A 13,417-nucleotide genomic window follows, 5' to 3' on the forward strand; every position below is an offset into this window, starting at 1 on the left:
TTTAATAAGTGAAGCTACACTTGCAGTACAACCAGGCGCCGTGGCTTATGGAGTGGTCACAGGGAGCCCCAGACGTCACTTAGCCAAAGGTCATTGTTGATGGGACACTCTAGCAGCACATAAACATGCCACTTAGAAACAGGTACACTGTTACACACACACAGGCCAAATGCTACCTCACAGAGTATGTTGCATACAATTTTGCCAGGTGACACACAGAGGACACAAACAGGGTACACTTGCATGCACACACACAGACACACAACGTTATTCAATTGTGCAGGTGAGACACTCACTGGCATGCTAATGTGTTGATTGTGCAGTCTGATGAGGTCTGGAAACATCAATGTTTAAAATATTTAATCGAAATAGCGATTGAGGAGCAAGTGTCTAGTGTTAGACTGGTGTCAGTCTAGACAGTTTAGTGCAGTTTGTCCATTCTTCCTCAGAGGTTTAGTCATTGTCCCCCTGTTGAAGTATGTCTGCTGCTTTTAAACAGCTCCCATTGAAGAGGCTTGAGACCCTTGTCTAATGCTATGGTAAGCGCCACAGAACAACCTTTACAAGCTTCTGGATAGCTGAAATGCCTGTGACGGTTTTCTCCCGAGGAGACTAAATATGATAAGCGCAACATGAAAGGTAAAGTGAAGGTTAAAAACAAGCGGACTTTAAAAAAAAACATGGTTTTGCTGCTTATTTCAATGCCCTTCTGAGAACGGTACGCAGGGCGGCGCATAGGCTCAGTTAATCTGTCTCTTTAATGGAGGCTAGGGACAGGGTTTCCGCCCTGCGACGAGCAGCACTAGAGATGTGAGCAGGAGTGTGTGTGTTTTGCTACACTCTAGACTCTAAGAGTGCTCTGACTGGGCCATGTTCCATTCTATTACTGTCACACTGGTGGTAGGGGGCTGTGTTGTGTCCCAGATCACACAACCACTGAAGCAAACCCACCTGCTAGAAACAGCGCTTGAGTGCACACAGCGGCTGTGCAGGTGTGAGATATCTCCGTGTTGGACTGGGGATCTAAGGCAGAACATTTAGCGCTCTTCCACACTTAAAAAACAAATATGCTCTCCCCTTGCTGGCTAGCAAGCAGATCAACAATGTGTGAGAGAGAGAGAGAGCGAGAGAGGGAGAAAGAGAAAGTCCGAGAGGGTGGGAAAGAGAGAAACGGAGAGAGAAAGAGTCAGACTGAACACAGCGACCATTCTTCAAGGGAGCTGCGCTGGAACAAGCAGTGCCAGCTGTGTGTGTGTTATAGTGCTGTCGCTTTGTGCTCTGCTGTCTTACCCTCAGGGGAAACATCAGGGGTCTGGGCTGAGGTGATAAGTGCTGTGGGACACCGCCACAGTGCCGCCACAAACAAACATGCTAACAAAACCATGCGCGCACGCACGCACACACACACACACACACACACACGTATACACACATTCCCACACACCCCTGTGCGTAGATGTGCACCAACACACCAACTTATCCAACCTGTTTAGGAGGGTAAGCGGGCGGTTGGTAGAGTAAAGTCATACTTTAATATATAGCGTTCTTATTTTACCCACTGTGAACCACCTGTGGAGCCTGCAGAGGAACCATGACTGTCCACAGACACACAGCAGGACGGACACACGTAAAGCGAGAAACATGGCTCAGAAAGTTGGTTTGAAACAAAACCAAATTACAACACGCTCTGCAGTGGGGAGAAAATGCTGTGGTTGTGATTTAACAGGACACACTGTCCTCTGTGTCTGTGTGTGTGTGTGTAGACTCACCAGTTTCTTCCTCTTGTCCTGTTCTGTGGGAGGCTCCTCATCGTCCGTCAGCTTGGGTTCCTCGAAATGGCTCATCAACATACAGCTAGCAGAGAGAAACACACACACATAGTTACACGTGGACAGACAGACATGTACCAACATATACATGCACCCTACGCACGCACACATACATGCAAGCGCGCCACACACAGAGAGACACATGTACAATGCGCCTACACATATGGCCCAACGATAGGCCCATGAATCATGCAGCCGTGTGATTGATAACGCAGTAGCGAATGTCATAGACATTCATAGACCTGGTGACTGTGATGAAGAGTCTTCGAGGGGAGAGAACCTCAGGGCATGACATCATCTAAAACCTATGATGCGCTGACGACACTGCGGCATCACTCTCGTATATCATACACACCATATATCGCTGCATACACAAACATTCACACATTCATTCACATACATATTTTATACAGGTGATTCTCATGAAACCAGTTTCAAACATGTCTATAGCAAATTGAGCTACAAAACCATGATGCATCTGCAAATATCAACTATCATTCTGAGGACTAAGATGTTTCGTTTTTGGCAAAGTGTCTTATTTTAAATACATTTTATCCCGAATCCTTAAAATGTTCACCCCAAATTGTCATTGCCGAAATACATCCGGATCAAATTCTCTGGTATTTTTTAAATATAAAATGTTAAATTAGAAAAACCTAAAATGCATGAATGTTTGAAATGTTGTTTAACTCAGGCTTTAATTAGTGGAGCAACATAAAACATATATTTGAAATTGATTACTTTTTTGGACCGTTACGGTAATGAGAACTTTATGGAAATTGTGGTAAAATGCATAATATCTGATCGAAAAACATAATAATAATTATGAAACAGATAAGTACAGATCTAATCTCAGTGATCCAAGAGGAAATGTCGTGAAAAATGACACGATTTCTTGGGTCAAATGTCAGTTTTGTGAGAATGACCCACACATGGATACGCACTCAGGCATACAAATACACAAGCATGGTGGTGACAAACTACCCAGTAATTCCTCACTATTTGCGTCAACTTTTGATTTCCACCAGTGTGTCCGTTGATTGCATTTCCAAACAATACAAGCAAGAAACTTCCATTTGCTAGGATGCGCAGAGCTGATTCCTAACAACTTTCAACAACAGCCAAAATAACTTGAGGAGTTGAAGTGTGAACTCCGCATGCCAGTTTGCTGTCTGGGCGGGGATCGGTAGCGCTAGGGCTGCTATCATATGTCTGGGGGTAAACACTATTACGCCGTGCACCATTGTTCTCTGTGCCATTTCACGCACCATTAAATCCCCAGATTGGCACAGCCGCAGAGAGATGTTTTGTTGAACCAGCACACCTACTCCTTATGGGATTACATTACTTGATCAAACTTTCTCTTTAGGCTTTTGGGTTTGATGTCTTTCAGATTCCTACCGCCGATTCTTATTTCATGAAGGTGCCCTCAGATTCTAACCAGACACCGTGGTTCTTGCTTTCTGTTTCTCACATTCACACAGTTTAAATGATCAGACTAAATCCATGTTGCAACACATGCACTTCCATTTCTGTCATCAGTTCTACTGACTGTCGTTGTGGTCATGCTATGGGCAAGCGATGGTCAAAATGTGGTTGTGCTGTGGTCGTGTTGTGGTTGGGTTCAGGCCAGACGTACTCTTTGAGGGTTCCTGTGTCGGAGTCTTCTGTCATCACGTCATGCAGCGCCTCCACACAGATGTTGATGATGCCACAGAACTTCTCCTGGACCACACTAGAACACAAAAACTCACATTAAAAGACAAACTGCAACAACACACATTCGCAACAAACTGCAAAACAACAACAAAAACAAGAATATGAACAACAACCATGTAAGATACACTGGAACACAACAACAGAGTTAACACACAGAACATCTCCACACTGGGACACAATAAGAGACCGTTTCTTCTGGATCATCCACAGTGTCCGGTATCAAACAGGTGGATCAATGGTCCCTTTGAGAATTGTGTGTGTTCCTGCATGGCTCAGCTGGTAGAGCATGGCACTTGCAACACCAGGGTTGTGGGTTTGATTCCCTTGGGGGACAAATATGAAAATGTATGCACTCACTACTAAGTTGATACGTATCAGAGCGTCTACTAAAATGTCAATTGCTTCAATAAAATAATGTTTCTACCCTGTGCTGCTACCATGCTGTGCTGTTGTCTTAGGTGTTTTGTCCTATAAATGTAATCCCAGCACCCGTCCCCGATGGAGGCCTTTTGCTAGGCCATCATTGTAAATAAGAATTTGTTCTTAACGTACTTGCCCAATTAAATAAAGGTTTTATTCATTGGTGTAATTATTGCAATCGCCATGACACTGCCCTATCCCACCTGGACAAGAGGAACACCTATGTAAGAATGCTGTTAATTGACTACAGCTCAGCATTCAACACCATAGAACCCTCCAAGCTCATCATCAAACTGGAGGCCCTGTGTCTCAACCCCGCCCTGTGCAATTGGGTCCTGGACTTCCCGACGGGCCGCCCCCAGGTGGTGAAGGTAGGAAACATCTCCACTTCACTGACCCTCAACACTGGGGCCCCCACAAGGGTGCGTGCTCAGCCCATTCCTGTACTCCCTGTTCACCCACGCATCCAACTCAATCATAAAGTTTACAGGCGACACAACAGTAGTGGGTTTGATTACCAACAAAAACGAGACAGCCTACAGGGAGGAGGTGAGGGCACTCGGAGTGTGGAAAACAACCTCTCACTCAACGACAACAAATCAAAGGAGATGATCGTGGACTTCAGGAAACAGCAGATGTAGCACCCCCTATCCAAATCTACGGGACAGCAGTGGAGAAAGTGGAAAATGTTAAGCTCCTTGGCGTACACATCACAGACAAACTGAAATGGTTTTATGGGATTTTTATGAATAATAACTAAATTATGTATACATTTAACTTAGAATTATAACTAAACAGAATACTACTCTGTTACTATATGAATGTATGAATCTTATTATAATCATAATACTAAATATAAGGTGTGTAGTTTTAGTCAAGAATTAGAACAGAAAGTCCAGAAACGAATGGAGCTATCGTCAGACCGGCTGGAATACTGTGTTCCTTACAGGACATTCTGTCCCTACCCAAGGAGGGGAGAGACCTTGGGCTTGTAGTAGATTGTTTAACAGGTGGCAGACAATGTGAGAAGTGAACTATATTGCCATTGTATCTGAGAAGAGGGACATTTATGACGAAATGTGAGGTATATAGATCAATGTACAGGAAATGATAAGCAGAACGTTTCCGTGAATAAACATTTAACCATTGTACTATTGTAGACTGGGCCTCTGTCTGTCTATATTTATATCAGTATCTTACAAATCCTGATATAGCAGACTGAGTAATTACAATTTAATTGGTTAATGAACACGAGAACAAAATTCTCATGACAAAAGGTCCACAAACTTTTACAGATGCATAATCGAGAGCATCCTGTAGGGCTGTATGACAGCCTGGTACGGCAACTGCACCGCCCTTAACCGCAAGGCTCTCCAGAGGGTGGTGGGGTCTGCACAACGCATCACCGGGGGCAAACTACCTGCCCTCCATGACACCTACAGCCCTCGATGCCACAGGAAGGCCAAAAAGACCATCAAGGACAACAACCACCCGAGCCACTGCATGTTCCCAACGCTACCATCCAGAAGGCGAGGTCAGTACAGGTGCATCAAAGCTGGGACCGAGAGACTGAAGTACAGCTTCTATCTCAAGGCCATCAGACTGCTAAACAGCAATCACTAACTCAGAGAGGCTGCTGCCTACATTGAGACCAATCACTGGCCACTTTAATAAATGGATCACTAGTCACTTTAAATAATGCCACTTTAATCATGCTTAAATATCCTACATAACTCATATCATATGTATATACTGTATTTTACACCATCTATTTCACCTTGCCTATGCTGCTCAGCCATCACTCATCCATATATTTACATGTACATATTCTAATTCACCCCTTTAGATGTGTGTATTAGGTAGTTGTTGAGAAATTGTTAGATTACTTGTTAGATATTACTGTACTGTCGGAATTAGAAACACAAGCATTTCGCTACGCTCACATTAACATCTACTAACCATGTGTATATGATCAATAACTTTTGATTTGTCCCAGAGTCTGTTTGGGCTATTTATTTCTTGACAAGCTGACTAATCAATAGTATAGGATAGTAGATTAGGATAGTAGATTGACATAGGCTAGTGATGTTGCTGTTTGTTACTCGTCTTGTTGGCTGAGGAAAAGTAAATGGACAGCTATTCAAAGTGCACATCGTTTCGTTTATTAATTCGACCATTTAAGAAAAACAAGCACCACACAAAACTTGAAAAAAGCCATACAATCCACATGCGTAAAATCATTGAGGATAACACACACAAGTCTGGGACTTTTTTTCCATTATGGTCCTCAGAATTTGGTAAGAAGGAACACACATCGTTGCATCCTCGACTTGGATGTTCTGTTAATGATAATTCAGAGGTGAAAAAAACATACACCTATTTAGGCGAGGTGCTGGCTTGCGGAGTAGAACACTTGAAAAATTAAAGGAGAGCAGCACACTCTAGGGGCTCAGATGCAATAATTTAATAACCTAATATCCAACGTTTCGACAGATAAGCTGTCTTCATCAGGATTAATAATTACCATAATCTAAATGTGATTTCTGTCATTCTGAGCACCTTGGGTGGATGATCTAATCAGCTTACGCACCCCAATGCATACGGGTCCGGCAGATTTCTCCAATGTCCGGTAAATTCAAATGTTGCTGATCAAATATCCAGTGCCACATTTTTCTAACGCAAACCCCGATGTGTGGCTTTATGTCACAGAAACGATATTGGCACCATGTGTGTGCAAAACATGTACAAGAGCATTCGGAAAGTATTCAGACACCTTGACTTTTCCCACATTTTGTTACATTACAGCCTTATTCAAACATTGATTAAACAAATACAAATCTCAATCTACACACAATACCCGATGATGACGAAGCAAAAACAGGTTTAGAAATGTTTGAAAATGTATAAAAAATTTAACTGAAATACTTTGTTTACATAAGTATTTAGAAATTGAGCTCAGGTGCATCCTGTTTCCATTGATCATCCTTGAGATGTGTATACAATTTGATTGGAGTCCACCTGTGGTAAATTCAATTGATTGGACATGATTTGGAAAGGCACACACCTGTCTATATAAGGTCCCACAGTTGACAGTGTATGCCAGAGCAAAAACCAAGCCATGAGGTCGAAGGAATTATCCGTCGAGCTCCGAGACAGGATTGTGTCGAGGCACAGAACTGGGGAAGGGTACCAAAAAATATCTGCAGCATTGAAGGTCCCCAAGAAAACAGTGGCCTCCATCATTCTTAAATGGAAGAAGTTTGGAATCACCTTCCTCACCTCTTCCTAGAGCTGGCCGCCCTGCCAAACAGAGCAATCAGGGGAGAAGGGCCTTGGTCAGGGAGGTGACCAAGAATCTGATGGTCACTGTGACAGAGCTCCAGAGTTCCTCTGTGGAGATGGGAGAACCTTCCAGAAGGAGAACCATCTGTGCAGCACTCCACCAATCAGGCCTGCATGGAGGTGGCCAGACGGAAGCCACTCTTCAGTAAAAAGACACATGACAGTCAGCTATGAGTTTGCCAAAAGGCACCTAAAGGACTGACCATGAGAAAAAAAATTATCTGATCTAATGAAAGCAAGATTGAACTCTTTGGCCTGAATGCCAAGCGTCACATCTGGAGGAAACCGGGCACCATCCCTACGGTGAAGCATGGTGGTGGCAGCATCCTGCTGTGGGGATGTTTTTCAGCGACAGGGACCAGGAGACTAGTCAGGATCAAGGGAAAGATGAACGGAGAAAAGTACAGAGAGATCCTTGATGAAAACTTGCTCCAGAGTGCTCAGGGCCTCAGACTGGGGCGAAGGTTCCCCGCTCAACAGGACTATGATCCTATACACAGCCAAAACAATGAAGAGCGGTTTCGGGACAAGTCTCTGAATGTCCTTGAGTGGCCCAGCCAAAACCCGGACTTGAATCCGAGCGAACATCTCTGGAGAGACCAGAAAATATCTGTGCAGCGATGCTCCCCATCCAACCTGCCAGAACTTGAGAGGATCTGCAAAAAAGAATGTGAGAAACTCCCCAAATACAGGTATGTCAAGCTTATAGCGTCATACCCAAGAATACTCGAGGCTGTAATCACTGCCAAAGGTGCTTCAACAAAGTACTGAGTAAAGGGTCTGAATACTTATGCAAATGCTATATTTAGGTTCATTATTTTTTTATATATTTTTTAAACAATTTCTAAAAAAAGTGTCATTATGGGGTATTGTGGGTAGATTGATGAGAACAAACTAAACAATTGAATGAATTTTAGAATAAGGCTGTAATGTACCAAAATGTAGAAAAAGTCAAGGGGTCTGAATACTTTCCGAGTGCACTGTATGTGTGCAAACACGTGAATGTCTACATGGAGAGAAGTGACATCCACGGGGACATACAGTATCAGTCAAAAGTTTGGACCTACTCATTCAAGGGTTTTCCTGTATTTTTTTTACTATTTTCTACATTGTTGAATAATAGTGAAGACATCAAAACTATGAAATAACACACATGGAATCATGTAGTAACCATCAAATTGTTAGACAAATCAAAATATATTTTATATTTTTTGATTTTTCAAAGTAGACAGACACCCTTTGCCTTGATGACAGCTTTGCACACTCTAGAAATTCTCTCAACCAGCTTCATGTGGTGGCAGATAGCCTAGTGGTTAGAGAGTTCGACTAGTAACCGAAAAGTTGCAAGATCGAATCCCCGAGCTGACAAGGTAAATATCTGTCGTTCTGCCCCTGAACAAGCCAGTTAACCCACTGTTCCTAGGCCGACATTGAAAATAAGAATTTGTTCTTAACTGACTTGCCTGGTTAAATAAAGGTAAGTAAAAAAAGAAAAGAGGAATACTTTTCCAAGTCTTGAAAGCATTCACACCTTTGCGGAGCCCTCCTTTCCACCAGTCTAATGACCATTGCTTGTGTTTCTTGGCACAAGCTTGTATCTTCTTCTTATTGGTGTCCTTTAGGAGTGCTTTCTTTGCAGCAATTAGACCATGAAGGCCTGATTCACACAGTCTCCTCTGAACAGTTGATGTTGAGATGTGTCTGTTACTTGAACTCCGTGAAGCATTTATTTGGGCTGCAATCTGAGGCGCAGTTAACTCGAATGTACTGTTCAGCAGCGGTAACTGGGTCTTCCTTTCCTGTGGCGGTCCTCATGAGAGACAGTTTCATCATAGCACTTGATGGTTTTTGCGAGAGCACTTGAAGAAACCTTCAAAGTTCTTGATATTTTCCAGATTGACTGACTTTCGTGAAAAAGTAATGCTGTTGTTTTTCTTTGCTTATTTGAGCTGTTCTTGGCATAATATGGACATGGACTTTTACCAAATAGGGCCATCTTCTGTATACCACCTCTACATTGTCACAACACAGCTGATTAACTCAAACGCATTAAGGAGGAAAGAGATTCCACAAATGAAGCTGGTGTACATGTTTCCATATGTGTTATTTCATAGTTTAAGTCTTCACTATTATTCTACAATGTCGTAAATAGTAAGAAATAAAGAAAAACCCTTGAATAAGTAGGTAGGTCCAACATTTTGACTGCTACTACACGTCAGACAACCCTGGAGCAGAGGTTCAAAGAACATATTTAACATCACGTCGGGCCTCAACACCCACTACAACACACATTGCTCCCCTCGTGTGTCGCGTCTATGTTCGCCCTCACCTATTCACTTTCTCGCTCATACCATTTCTAGCCACATATTCCACTTTTCTCTTTCCCCCTCGCCCTCCCCGTTGGACTTTCTACCTGCTTTTTCTTCTTCTCTGTCTGGCTGTCGGTGTCAGTCTGTCTGTCGGTTTCACTCATCTAACACTCACCTACTTTGGTTTCCAAGAACCCAATACTTGGCAGGCATAAAAACACATAGGCCTATTGTGAAATTGCAGTATTTCCTCCCTCTACGAACTAACGAAGCTAATACCTGAAAGGGAATGAAGAGAACATCTATCTAAGATCCAAGACCTGCTCCAGTCTACACATGTACTAGGCCATTAGATTGGATAATATTATCTATGGTTCAAATGCTAATAGCACGGTTAGAGAAAGCAAAATGCCTCACAAAAGTTGAGTACCCCTAACATTCTAAAACACACCTCTATCGACTTTCCAGTGCTGTGTATGAAAGGGATGATAATGAAATAATAAGTTACTAATAAGCCTTCAGCGGTCTAAAATGGGGGCTATAATAATAAAATGCCATTTAGCAGACACTTTTATCCAAAGCGACTTACAGTCAGTCATTGGTGCATACATTTTACCGGTGGGTAGTCCCAGGAATCGAACCCAATACCCTGGCATTGCAAGCGCCACGCTATACCAAGTGAGCTAGATGACCACAAAGCTGGGTGTGAGTAGCGAAGGCCAAGCTTGCATTTCAGACATTGATTTGGAGAGACAGGAAAGTCGATTCCATTCTAGTGACAGAGATTTAAGTTTGGCTGGAGAGAGCAGATGGGATGGAGAGAGGTAAAGTGACTTCATTGATTATCCATGTGTAGTAATCTGTAGAGTGTATGTGTAGATTGATATTGGATTGGGAAGGAGTTGGGCAAAACCATTTATTTGGGATTTGATGGTACTTTAACTGTATGCCTTCTCATGAGGCACAATGATTGTACCTCGACATCTGCTGAAGTACGTGTTTAAAAAAAATGTAGGGTGGAAAATTCTTGCTAAACTAGCCCACTGGTAGTGCTTTATTTGACAGTCATGTTTCAGTGGTAACATCATGTTATTACTGTATGTTAGGTGGTAACCATGGTTACTATCTCGGAGGGGAGAGAGACCGGGAGACATGAAGTGAGGGAGGGAAAAGACAGTGAACAAGAAAGAGAGGGTGAAAGAAGATCTAGATAAGAAAATTCTGCAAAGAAAACATATTAGGAAGCAGGGAATGAGAGGGCAGTGATTGAAAATGAGAGGACAGAGAGACACATTTTCTCTAACGTGGTGAAAACCGATGGGGAAGACAAGGCCCAGCCACCATTTGATAGCTCAGCTCAGTGCATCAAATATATAATCTATCAGTGCTCGAATTTGGCAGGAGCTCATCGGAGCGGCGTGCCGGCACCTAAAATCTCCTGCTGCTTAAGCACCTTTTACTCCTGCACCTAAATATAAACCGTACCGGCACCTATTTCAGACCAAGTCAAGCACTACAATCTATTAAACACCCGAGGACACATTCACCAGAGTTTGTTACATGTTGGACGTTCAAGCCGTCTCAGTTGTCTGCATATCATCCTACGTTTTATTTATTCATAGGTTCCAACAGTTCATATAGGTTGAATTATTGAGGGCACACATCTGTGGGTATATATAGCTGGCTGGTTCCAGTTCAACCTCAAGCCCCATTCCCTAGCAAGCTAGCCATCTCACAAGTTATTTGCTAGATAACTAGTTTACTAACTAACGTTATCTCACAAAATAGTTAGCTAATATTTGTTAGTCAGTTAGGAAGCTAACGAATTAGCTAACTAAATAACAGATCTGAAAGGACTATGCTGTCAAAACTACACTTCCTTCAGAAAGCCGAGGATACAGAATTTCAGTTACTTTGATGTTTCCCATTAAACACCCAATGCCTAGCAAAAAAAGCATTTTATAGATTAATTATTTGAGTCTTTCTTTGAAAGGGTGAGAACAGTGGGTTGGCCATACCAATGGAACGAAACGAGAACGGGAAAATAACTTGAGATAAAGAGGGCAGTGGAGCTTCAAACTCAGCGCCAAACTTGTGAGTGGATGGTTAGTCGAGACAAAGATAGACCACAGCCTGTCGTTTCTAATGGGAGCAAATTAATCCTAGTGGGCAGAGCCAAGCGATTCTATTGGCGCATTTTAGCATGTATTAGCATACATTCGTTAGGGAATGCCTACTCTAAAGCGCACATGTGCAATAACTCAATTCGCCCTTGCACTACTAAACAACTACATTTTTTAAAACATTGGCAAAGGATAAAGTCAAGAGAGCCAAGGCAGAGATCAAATGCTTCATTGATGAAAAAATAAGCAGACAAAATACATCTCTCTCCATCTTCTCCCACTACCGGTCACTGGGCTTCCTCTCATCACCATATTTTGTGGTGAGTAGAAATGCCAACCGGAAAATGTATACATCTGGTGAAACATCTGGCTCATTGTTTGATTTGTGATCGAGCCGGCCGGAGTAAAAGTCAGCCAATAAGCTTTATTTTGTAGAATGAGTAGCTTTTTCATACTCTTGACAAAATGTCTGTCAATAGCTGGCAATTGTCAGTTGTACCTATGCTGTCGTTTTGCCATAGTACAACATTTCTACCCTCAAGTCTAAACATGCATTGCTGTTTCCATATTAACATTGAAATTATTGCTTGCATCAATGGCTAAGAGAAAACAACGAGAAGCCTCAAACTGCAAATCTTAATAACAGACAATAGACTAAAGAAAAACTGTTCTGATGCCACCTCACAGAACAATCTGAACAAGGTGCATGAAAAGTAGAGCCAAACAATTATACAAATGACATTTAGACACTTTTGGAGGACTACATCTTAAGCCAACAGACAAACTTGTCTCGGATACTTTCCTATTTCCAGTCATGCGTTTAATAACATTTTAATACTTTAATAACCTTGCTGTGTAACACGCACTATTGGACACCCCTACCCTTAATCTCCTTGATATTAGTGTCAGGCTTGGCTGTCATGGCAACCGATTGAAGTAGGCGTCCGGCATCATATTAAAGATCTCTTATCACAAGTGAGGCTTGTGTCAGTTCGAATTCCGTTCTGCTCGACACCTCGTTCGTGATTACTTACCAATGGGTGTCACCCCACCTCCATTCCAGAGGAGATAAAAACATGGACGTGTCAGGGAAGCCAAAGAGTGTCCCCGAGGAGCAAGGAAAGACACATTCTTACTGTATGTAGCTAGTTGCAATGCTTCATGGTGCTAGGGTCAGGCAGGGGATTTTTCCCCCTCCATTAATACTTTAACAGTGTCATCCATCTATGAGGTATATCAGTGTCGTTCGAAGAAACTTGCGGTTTTGTACATTTCTGGTTCTGTGGTGGAATTTGGGTTGATTTGATTGAACTCAGCCTGTGTTTTTTAATGTATTCTGTGACTTGAGGACGTTCCCAACTGGGAAACTTCTATCTCCCTCTTGAGATCTCAAACAAACAAAAGCAACAGTATAAATGCCGCAATTGAGTAACTTATTAAGAAATTATTCTCTCTTTAGCTGTTTGGCCACATTGAATCAGCAAAGCAGTAACTCATTCACTTTAGTTTCATTGTAATGCTATACAATCCTTGTAGTTCCACACATATGTCTGGAAGATTGGCATGCCAATTTACCAGGTCAAACAAAATACAAATAACCATGGCACTCTTCCATGAAACTGACCACGCAATTTATGCATGCTAAGTAGAGGATATAATAACCTAAAAGCTAGGA

General features: G+C 42.4%; 1 protein-coding gene across 2 annotated transcripts in view; it reads right to left on the reverse strand.

Annotated features, from left to right (window-relative positions):
- Positions 1–13,417, reverse strand: part of LOC139411170 (importin 11) — a 231,111-nt gene that overhangs the window by 47,993 nt on the left and 169,701 nt on the right. For both annotated transcript variants that reach the window (XM_071157083.1, XM_071157082.1), the window contains exons 27-28: positions 3,469–3,564; positions 1,770–1,854 (exon numbers count right to left, since the gene is read on the reverse strand). In XM_071157083.1, the coding sequence (XP_071013184.1) occupies positions 1,770–1,854; positions 3,469–3,564 (181 nt within the window). The remainder of the gene's footprint in view (positions 1–1,769; positions 1,855–3,468; positions 3,565–13,417) is intronic.

Source organism: Oncorhynchus clarkii, chromosome 6, assembly GCF_045791955.1.
Source record: "Oncorhynchus clarkii lewisi isolate Uvic-CL-2024 chromosome 6, UVic_Ocla_1.0, whole genome shotgun sequence".
NCBI classification, from domain to species: domain Eukaryota; kingdom Metazoa; phylum Chordata; class Actinopteri; order Salmoniformes; family Salmonidae; genus Oncorhynchus; species Oncorhynchus clarkii.